This window comes from Camelina sativa, chromosome 9 (assembly GCF_000633955.1).
Source record: "Camelina sativa cultivar DH55 chromosome 9, Cs, whole genome shotgun sequence".
Classification (NCBI taxonomy): domain Eukaryota; kingdom Viridiplantae; phylum Streptophyta; class Magnoliopsida; order Brassicales; family Brassicaceae; genus Camelina; species Camelina sativa.
Window position 1 is genome coordinate 22181675 of NC_025693.1, and position 9582 is coordinate 22191256.

The 9582-nt window shown below is 37.8% G+C and overlaps 2 protein-coding genes across 4 annotated transcripts; one reads left to right on the forward strand and one right to left on the reverse strand.

Moving 5' to 3' along the window:
• Positions 412–5488, forward strand: LOC104781020 (phosphoinositide phosphatase SAC8). 3 transcript variants are annotated; one of them, XM_010428460.2, is made up of 20 exons: positions 421–693; positions 843–917; positions 1029–1156; positions 1285–1376; positions 1472–1529; positions 1638–1694; positions 1775–1808; positions 1938–2018; positions 2101–2207; positions 2521–2607; positions 2688–2765; positions 2931–2995; positions 3174–3272; positions 3423–3522; positions 3940–4048; positions 4158–4230; positions 4552–4645; positions 4754–4837; positions 5041–5107; positions 5190–5488. In XM_010428460.2, the coding sequence occupies exons 1-20, from the start codon at positions 537–539 to the stop codon at positions 5315–5317; spliced, it is 1773 nt and encodes a 590-aa protein (XP_010426762.1). In that variant the 5' UTR covers positions 421–536; the 3' UTR covers positions 5318–5488. The 3 variants fall into 3 exon arrangements, with proteins under 3 accessions (XP_019084839.1, XP_010426762.1, XP_010426761.1); XM_010428459.2 differs by having other exon boundaries at positions 422–693; positions 5035–5107; XM_019229294.1 differs by lacking the exons at positions 4158–4230; positions 4552–4645; positions 4754–4837; positions 5041–5107; positions 5190–5488 and having other exon boundaries at positions 412–693; positions 3437–3522; positions 3940–4040.
• On the reverse strand, positions 5575–9325 carry LOC104711730 (acyl-coenzyme A oxidase 4, peroxisomal). Its single transcript, XM_010428461.1, has 13 exons — positions 9177–9325; positions 8650–8754; positions 8448–8554; positions 8280–8357; positions 8067–8190; positions 7881–7954; positions 7714–7773; positions 7491–7600; positions 7046–7205; positions 6845–6921; positions 6576–6747; positions 5990–6082; positions 5575–5903 (listed from the first exon to the last, which is right to left on the reverse strand). The coding sequence occupies exons 1-13, from the start codon at positions 9202–9204 to the stop codon at positions 5781–5783; spliced, it is 1311 nt and encodes a 436-aa protein (XP_010426763.1). The 5' UTR covers positions 9205–9325; the 3' UTR covers positions 5575–5780.

Consider the following 9582-nt stretch of genomic DNA (forward strand, 5'->3'; position numbering starts at 1 on the left):
CCTTTTTTTTTTTGTTTTTTTTTGGCTGTGTTGCTGTTTCGGGAAACTAGTGGCTGTAAGTCACCGGCGATAAGCCTACCTACGTAACAGTTTTGGCGGCCTTTGATTCAATCATTGCCACGTGGCACCATCCTCTTTGGGCAGTAGTACTGGTTATGTCGGCCCACTGTCGGGTGAGTTAACATTGGGTTTCTTCTCCAGAAATCTAAACCGAACCGAACCAAAACGATTACACCTAATTAAACCAACAAATCTGAACCGAACCGGAAATGGACATAGACTGATAGACGTAGTCATTAGTCACCATATTCATTAAAGCAGTAGGACCGCTTTTAATGTAAGGCCCAAAGAAAGCCCATAAATACACCAAACACGTGGCCAGTCAACTATGAAGGAAAAAAAATGAACAAATCATTGAATTTTCTATCTTTTTATTCTCTCCTGATCCCGTTTTGATTGAACATAACTCTAACAAACAACATCATCATCTTCCTTCAATTCTATTCCTATTTTTGAAAACCTCTGTGTTTGCGTTAATGGAGATCGCTCCATCTTTGACTAGATTCAAGCTTAACGATCAATTTAAGCTTCTTGAGTTTCCTGATAAGTACGTCGTCACACCAGTCGATTCTTCGCCTCATGAAGGCGGCTTCTCCGTTAATCGGCGTGATGGCAATATCAAACGTCTTGATGGTACTAATCATCAACACTCTCTCCGTTTTATGTTTTGATTTCGTGAGTAGAGGAATCTGTTGATTCAATTTCTCGTTAGGTTTAGTGTTTTATGCTGTTGAAGTGTTCGACCATATTTGATGTTCATTGCTGTTTCTTCGCTACTGCAGAAGACGCATCTTCTGAGAATCCTACTAAAGTCTCTACTATCTATGGCGTAGGAGGAACCATTAGGCTCTTAGCAGGTGATTATATATTTTCTCTTTTGTATTTTTTTTGGTTTCTGCTCAGTACTGTGTTTGGCTCCGATTATGAGATTTTTTATATGCTGGGGTTTCCACTTCATTCATGTATAGGAACATACTTGCTCGTTATAACGTCTCGGGAGAAAGCTGGGAGTTTCCTCGGTTTTCCGATTTTTAGAGTTACCGGTATGAAATTCCTACCTTGCAATGAGGCTTTGAGGTTTGCTACTGCTCAAGAAGTAAGGTTTGCTCTTGTTAAGTTTAATTGATATACGAATTTTTGGGGTTTTTTTAATGTTTGGAGTTTATGAATGAGTTAAGTTTTCTAAAGAACGTGGTCACTTCTCTGAAATGGTGGCTTGTGCAGAAAAAGGATGAAGCATATTTTAGGACTCTGTTACAAGCACTTGAGGCGACCCCTGGATTGTATTTTTCATATGAGACAGATATAACATTGAAGTAAGTTTTCACTATCTGATGATCTTGAGTAAAGAGTGTTACCGATTTCCGTGGCTTAATATATATATATTGGTTACATTGATCCAATGTTGCAGCTTGCAAAGAAGGTGCAAGCTAGCTGAAGGTTGGAATCGTAAGCCCATTTGGAAGCAGGTTGGATTTTCATCTGCTTCTATCTTTAGAAAAGGGATCTTCTTGGATCTTACATTGTTGTGTTAGTTCGTCGAGTTAAAGTTAGCTGAATGTTTATTTGCTTGTCAGGCTGACCCTCGATTCGTTTGGAACTGGCGTCTTTTGGAGGAACTGATCGAACGCAAAGTAAGATTTATGATTTTAATTGTGTTATCTTCTCATTCCATGTCAAAGTTTACTGATCTGACCGTCCTTTATTGTGGCAGCTGGATGGTTTTATTCTTCCTCTACTTCAAGGGAATATCCTTTTTGTTTTATCTTCTGTTTCGCATCTTCTTGGACTTTTTATATTTCTAATGCTGTCTTTCAAATATGATTCTAATAGATGATACTCCAATACGTGTTGTTTAACATTAACTAATGGTTTAAGCTACCAAGTTGCTGAGCTAAAGCTCAAGGATTCTCCTGCTGTGATATCGCTAATTTCCAGGCGCTGTACACGGCGTCTAGGTAGGGTTTAACTTGTAGTACTGCTGGAAAATTCAGTTGAATGCATGTTTGTTTGACAGTGATTCTGAAATTGGCATCCCAGGTACACGTATGTGGAGAAGAGGAGCCAATCTGGAGGGGGACACGGCTAATTTTGTCGAAACTGAACAAATAGTGGAGATTAATGGTTTCAAGTTCTCAGTATTGCAGGTATACTGTTGTTAGGAGCTCATTTTTTGCAGTGTCCTGTTAAAATGATGTATTATTTCATTTGCATAATCTGTAGAATCACATTCATTGATCCATGTGAGATTTTTTTCATAGCATTTCGGCTGAATGGTTTACTGTTTGAAGTTTTCTTTGATATGGTTTGATTTACTCGAAATTCCCTATTTCATTATTTGTTGCTTCATCTCTCCACTTGATCATGTAGGGAACCTTGCTTTTATTCTTCTCTGTTTTGATTTTTTAAGCTTCCCTTTCATTTCTTGCCGACTGTAACTGTCTCGCTTTCACTTACTAGGTTCGAGGTTCAATCCCACTTCTTTGGGAGCAGATCGTTGATTTGAGCTATAAGCCACAGCTTAAGATAAATAAGCATGATGATACGGTAACTTTTAAAGATCTTGTGACCAGATTAGTTATACTCTGTCCAACCCTCAGATTTAATTACTTTACTTCTGCCTCCAGCCAAAAGTCGTGCAGCGCCATTTCCATGATCTTTGCCAAAGATATGGAGAAGTTATTGCAGTTGACCTAACAGATCAGGTTGATTTCTTTTCTCCTCATTCCAGATAACAAAAGTAAATGGCAAAAAACATATGTGCACTTTGACATGTGAAAATTAGGACATTTGGCTTCAACTCTAGTGTGGTTGCTGCTATGCAAATTTTCACTTGCTTACTTATAATGTATGATATTGGACTGCATTAGCATGGAGCTGAAGGTGAATTAAGCAAGGCATATGCCACCGAAATGGAGAAGCTTCAAACTGTGAGGTAAAACACTATATCCATATAACGCATTTACCTTCTATCCTTTATGTATTAGGTTTTTTTTTTTGGGATTATCTCTCAGCGTTGACTGTGAAATTTTTCTTTTACCTTAAGTTTTCTTAGATCATACACGTCAAGTGGATTAAGAGATATTGTTAGTTAATGAGATTGTTGGACGCAGATATGTCTCCTTTGACTTCCATCAGGTCTGTGGAACTACAAACTTCGACAACTTGGGAGTACTGTATGAACAGATTGGGGATGCATTTGAAAAGCAAGGGTAAGCAGAAAAACTATGGTTTTTGTTCTGCTCATTTCAGCTAAGTTAATATGGTTAGCAGTCAGATGTTATTTGTTTGGCTCAAGTTAGCTTGCTGCTAGCTGTGTACTGAGCGTTTTATTTCAGCTGCAACTAATCCAATCTGAGCAGATATTTCCTTGTAGACGCAGACGAGAACATCCTAGAAGAGCAGAAAGGAGTGATCAGATCTAATTGCATTGACTGTCTTGACCGCACAAATGTTACCCAGGTTTGTTGAATTATTATTCTTCTTACTCTTGGTTTTCCATTTCCAATAGCCATCTTGATTGGTACGGTATGTTCTATATATAAACTCATGGGTGATATTGGGTGGGGCGTGTAAAGAACTGTTGGTAAACCCTCTTTTGTGTCATCTGAGATTTTGGGAACTTGGCTATGCATTTAAACTATTTTTTTGGGGCAAAAATCACTGTTTTCATATATGTAAAATTGACGTAATATCATCTCTGGTTGCACCTAACGGCTTAAAAAAAATACTTGTTGTAAAGCTTTTTAAAAGGTCGTAACTGAAACCTTGTACCTAAGATGCAAACACTACCATTGAACAGCTAGTATACATTCTAAACCTTTCTAATTGAGTTGCTTCTGATTGCTTTCTTTCCTTTTTGTTGCATCATATGAAAAGAGTTACATGGCCCAAAAAATTCTGAATCTACAACTTCAAAGGATCGGGGTGTTTGATTCCACAGATTGTGTGTCTTTGTTCGAAGATGATTACACAAAGTTCAGAACAAGTAAGTGGTTGTCATCATTTTCAAAAAATTCAGTGCAGTGTCCAGCTTTTAAAGCTGTAGATATCTTCTCTCTTCATCAAAACCTTTAATCCTTTTGCTTTTCTCATAGTTTGGGCTGAGCAAGGGGACGAGATTAGCTTGCAATACGCCGGGACATATGCTCTTAAGGGTGACCTCGTCAGGTGAGACATAGTCTGCTTGTGCTCCTTTGAAAGACCATATTGATTTTAGTTGGCTAACAATTCATGTGATAGTGACGATGTCTTTTTAAGTTTACAGTTAAAGCTTTTGTCTTAACCATGCATCAACACTGTCAGAATTTTCCATGATGTTATCTCAATACGTTATTACAAGATTGATAACCTGTAATAGCAATCTTGAGTTTTCTATTTACTGTGGGTTTAGTTTCTCTAAAATGCTTTAGGACTTGGGCTGAAATTACTTATTTAGAATGACCATGTAAATGATAATAGTAATATACGCTATGGGGTGTTTTGGTGAAGGTACGGGAAACAAACTATGGCTGGAGCAATCAAAGATGGCATCAGTGCGATGTCGAGATATTATCTGAATAACTTCCAGGATGGTGTAAGGCAGGCAAGTTTTTCCTACACTTATAAATGAAGCAGCAAATTAGAAGTGAGGTGAAAGATGATAAACTGAAGGTAGAGAAAACAAAAACTGATACAGATTTTTCTTTTCCAGGATGCTTTGGATCTCATAAGTGGTCGATACACAGTTGGCACAAACAGCCCTTCACAACTTCAGCCCATTGGAGCACAACCGTCTGTATGTTCCTCCGTACCACAGTCTTGAACATATTAAACAAAATTTCACCTGTTAATTAGTTGACCTTTGCGTTTGACACTTAAATGAATCTAGTATCATATGTGAACGCAAACATATAAATTGCATTTGAAACGATCGAGACCTCAATCCAACAAACAGAAGAAGCTGACTAGATCTTGTTTGTTTTTTGGAAAAAGAAACAGTTTCTGCCAGTAGCATCAGCATTGTTGATAGGTGGTGTAACAGTGACATCTTTCTCAATTCATCAAGGTAAAGAAAGGCTTTTGATTCATTTGGTTTTATAGATTATAGGGTTGAATTGTGATATTGACGTGTTGGTTGATAAAAACAGCGGGAAGGAACACGCAGCAGTATCTGGCGACAGCATTGTGGGCTGGAGTGACTGCAGGAGTTGTGGCGATGATCAAGGCCAATGGAAGGCACTTGTGTTCAAGGCCTCGTCTCTGCCACCTAATTTGATTTCCATATGAACTGAGATGATTTGTGTCTCACATTCTTCTCAAAACACGCGCACACTTTACCTCTTCTGCTTTCTCATGTATTTCTTGTTGAACTTCCGTACAAGAATCTTAGAACTAGAAAGCTATTTCACCGAACCTTTTTTTTTATGTATCGTTATTATTGATCTTATGCATATCATAATCAAATCTCCTAGAACAAAATTTAGGTAAATATAAAACCAACTCACCCAAACACGATATCTGATCCAGTGTCAATCAAAAAAAGAAGCACAACGATTTTATTGACATTTTAGCAAAAGTTATTTATGATGACTTTAATAAGACATTAACCAAAATATAATTCCCAATTGCGCACGACCCTAAAGCTTTGAGGTCGGATTATTTGGCACACTTGTGAATGCCCACGTTACATAAACAAAAGTAACCAACAGACAACAACAAACACTGCACAACCTTTTAGCTTAAAGACGGCTTCGGGTAGCTGGTTTGAAACTCGCAATCCCAGTTACTTCCCTTCCCGTGACTAAGGTGTTTATATCGTAAGTCCCTTCGTACGTAAAAATGGGTTCAAGGTCACAGAAAGCCTGCAAATTTTTTACATTTTAGCATTTAACTATGATCTTTCTTCAATAATAGCCAACCGTCGAGACATATATGAAGATAAGCTCACCTTTGCCACCAGAAAATCCGATAAAATTCCATTCCCACCAAGTAATTCCCGACCGAGTGACGCAGTTTCCCTCGCTTTCGATGAAATCCATGCCTAGTGAAACCACATAATTGTTATGCAAATGCATAAATGATATTATTCGATACAGAGCTAAGTTTAATTCCAACACTACAATTCATAAGAAAGTTTATCTCGTCTCAGCTCGTGAACATAGACCTTCCTACATTTGGGTAAAATAGACCCTCATACGATTATGGATACAGGAACATTAGCAGATGTGACGGGCCTCTATTCACAATATTGCTACACTCACATTAGTTGTACTTTCCCTAACCTCTATACACTGATACGTTTATTCTCTTGTTACTACACATTCTCGCAAACAAGTGATGCATCTCAACTCTCAAGCTAATATGACAGGCGTCCTACCAAATGGTTCATAACTATGAGTTCCTATTGTTGTTTAAACCATCTTACTACGGCTAGTGTATCGACTATGTAATTAGACAGCGTGTTTCTCTATGTCGAATAATCAGCAGAAAGAAACTCATATGAAAGCAAAAAAAAAAAGGATTTGCTGTTATACCTTTCCTAAACTGGCTTGACCTGGAGTCATCTGACCTGACTCATATAGCTTGCAGAGGCGCCAACCCATTAGAAACATTGCTTGAACATTACCTAGCATCTCAACAAGCTTCTGTTGGTTTATCTGGAAAGCAGCCAATGGTGCTCCAAACTGTTTCCTCTCTTTCAGATACCTTGAAACAATACACATTATATGAGTATTGTACTATACATAATGAAATGAATGCTCATACTACGATTGCTGAGATCTGGCTGTTTCCCCAAGAATACCTGTGACACATATCGTAGATTCCCATTGATATGCCGATTGGTTGCCAGGCCACCATTACACGTGAGACAGCCAGGACCTACTCAAGTAAAGTGTAGACAAACAGTTAAACATAACAAAGAAAAGAGGAAGATGTGACGTTTTGCTGGTGATAACGTATTCAAGAGCATTTTTTGGGTCATGTGAAATTATCACAACAGTACCTTGCTGGTGTCCTGAAAAGAATTCACCCCAGGTAACCGATCCTCACCAGGAACAAAGACATTCTGTAGTAGAATATCTCCATTTTGAACAATACGTAAACCTATTTTATTTGGGATCTTGGTAGCCGTTAAGCCAGGCGCATCTTTCTTGACTATGAATCTGCAAGAAGGTTGCCGGTAAATTTCTAATGCAGAAAATTTAGTCTATCTAAATCGAATGATGTGTATTTGGAAAGTCCAGTATGTTCTTGATGACAGTCCTTACAAATAAATTTGTTCAGTACATTCAATTGTAGTCGTAGAGCAATCTATTTTAGCATTCTTTCGAAAAATGGATTTTTAAATCTACCATAATCTGAAATCAAGATCCACCTCATCACCTTCAGTTTCTGAGAAACTACCTCTACATCTAAGAGATCTGACAAAGCCAAAAAAATTGACATACCCATTGACTTGGTTGGTTTTCGTATTCCTAGCAAATATGATCAACACATCTGCAAAAGTGCTGTTTCCGATCCAACGCTTTTGACCATTAATTATCCAACCTCCTTCAACCTGATGAAGTAGACAGTTGAAAAAGGTCAAAACAATGAAACTTCCGACAATTGCAGAAGTAGAGCAGGAAAGGTTACAAAGCAATTGAATAAAAAGAGAGAAGGTAGCACCACCTTTTTGGCAGTTGTTATTAGACCACTTGCATCGCTTCCATTTTCGGGCTCTGTCAAAGCCTTTATACAAGTCCAACATATGTAATGAAATCAACACCATGTTTACATTACACAAAAAACTTATCCAAGGGATGCAAATCCTCGAAGTCCAAGATCCATGTACTCACCCAACAAGCCACAGAAGTCAATTGAGCCATAGCAGGCAAATGCTCCTGCTTCTGTGCTTCTGATCCACAAAGTGCTATTCTTGAAAAAAAATCAGAAGAAATTAAGGTCATGCAAATCCTAATATGGACTTTACCAAAACAATTGATTATTAAAGAGGCCAAGAAAGAAATATTAGGAGATCTTACCAATAGTGAGCATACCCAAAGAAGCATGCACCAACATGAAAGTCCCACAACTTGCATCAACTCTAGCTATTTCCGCTGTGGCAATTGCGTTGGCAGTGATGGAGAGGCCAGGACATCCATAGCCCTAAGAAGTCAAAACCAAATCAATATTCTGAAGTTTCCATTCACATAGCCAAACAAAAAAAAAACACAGAGCCTAGCATTAAAAACTACCTTGATAGAGCCACCAGCAACACGCAAAGCCCCAAGCTTTGGAATGATCTGGAATGGAAACTCTGCCTTCTCCCAGTACTGAGAAGTAAAAATCAGAGGAGGAACAATGACGTAATCATCAAAGGTTATAAAAGAACAAAACATCTCAAAAAAAATGAAGATAGACACCTCAGTCATTATAGGGGCAACTTCTTTCTCCATGCACTCCCTCACTCTCTTCCGGACGGCCTGTTCCTCGGGAGTCAATAGATCGTTGAAATGATAATAGTCCGAAGCTGCAGCAGCAGTATCCACAGATTAATCATAAGTACAATAAACAATCCAAATATAAATCATTTAGAAGGAGAAGAAGAGATGTAAAAATCCTCACTGCAAGGTGGAAATGTAGAGGCAGGGGTTGCTTGAGGAAATGCTTTAGATATCTCCATAGCTGGCAAATCAAAATATGAACTCCTCACCTTCTTCTCAGTATTCTCTGCATGACCAGAAATTTTCAATTCATAATTTCAAGACCAGTATTCTCAACTGTCAAAACCCAAAATTCATTCATTCATAATTTCGCTGCTAATTCCTATACAAGTTTCATCAATCATGATCCTCTGCACTATTTACAAACGAAACAGACTCTGTAATTACGAATTTTGAAATCGCAAAAATCTACGGAAAAATTCACAATCATCGACAAAATTATTCCAAACTAACACTCAAAACACAATCTCATTGACATACCCACCGATCTCACCTGTTCGATCGAGATGATCGACTCATTATAAACCATTCAAGAGCCAAAAAAAAATATATATATATACAAAATTCAGGTGCACCAAACGAAAGAGAAGGTGGACGAAACATGCAAAACGAGAAAATGGAAGATACAGAGGGGACGAAAAAACGAACCTTGATCGGCAGATTTGAGAACAGTCATGATTTTGATGAAGAAGATACAAAATCTCTACGGCTCCGTCCGTGATGATCCAAAAGTGTAAAATTGCGGAAGGAGATGATGAAACGGATAACATTAAAATAGTGCGTGCTGACTAATCAGGACCCGACCCGACCCGACCCGGTTACTATTTAGTAGTCTTTTTTTTGTTGTTGTTGTTGCATTGAAGTGTTCAACTTATCCTGATTTCCAAAATTTGTAAGTTACGTACTGGACCCGTTTTTTTTTTCCCTTTAATAAGGGACAATACATAAATTATGAAAAAGACAGGCTGATGAAAATGTTAGGAATTTTTTTTTAGGTGTAGAAGAATTTGAAAAACTTTATCAATTAAAAAAAAAAAAAAAAAAAAATTTAAAA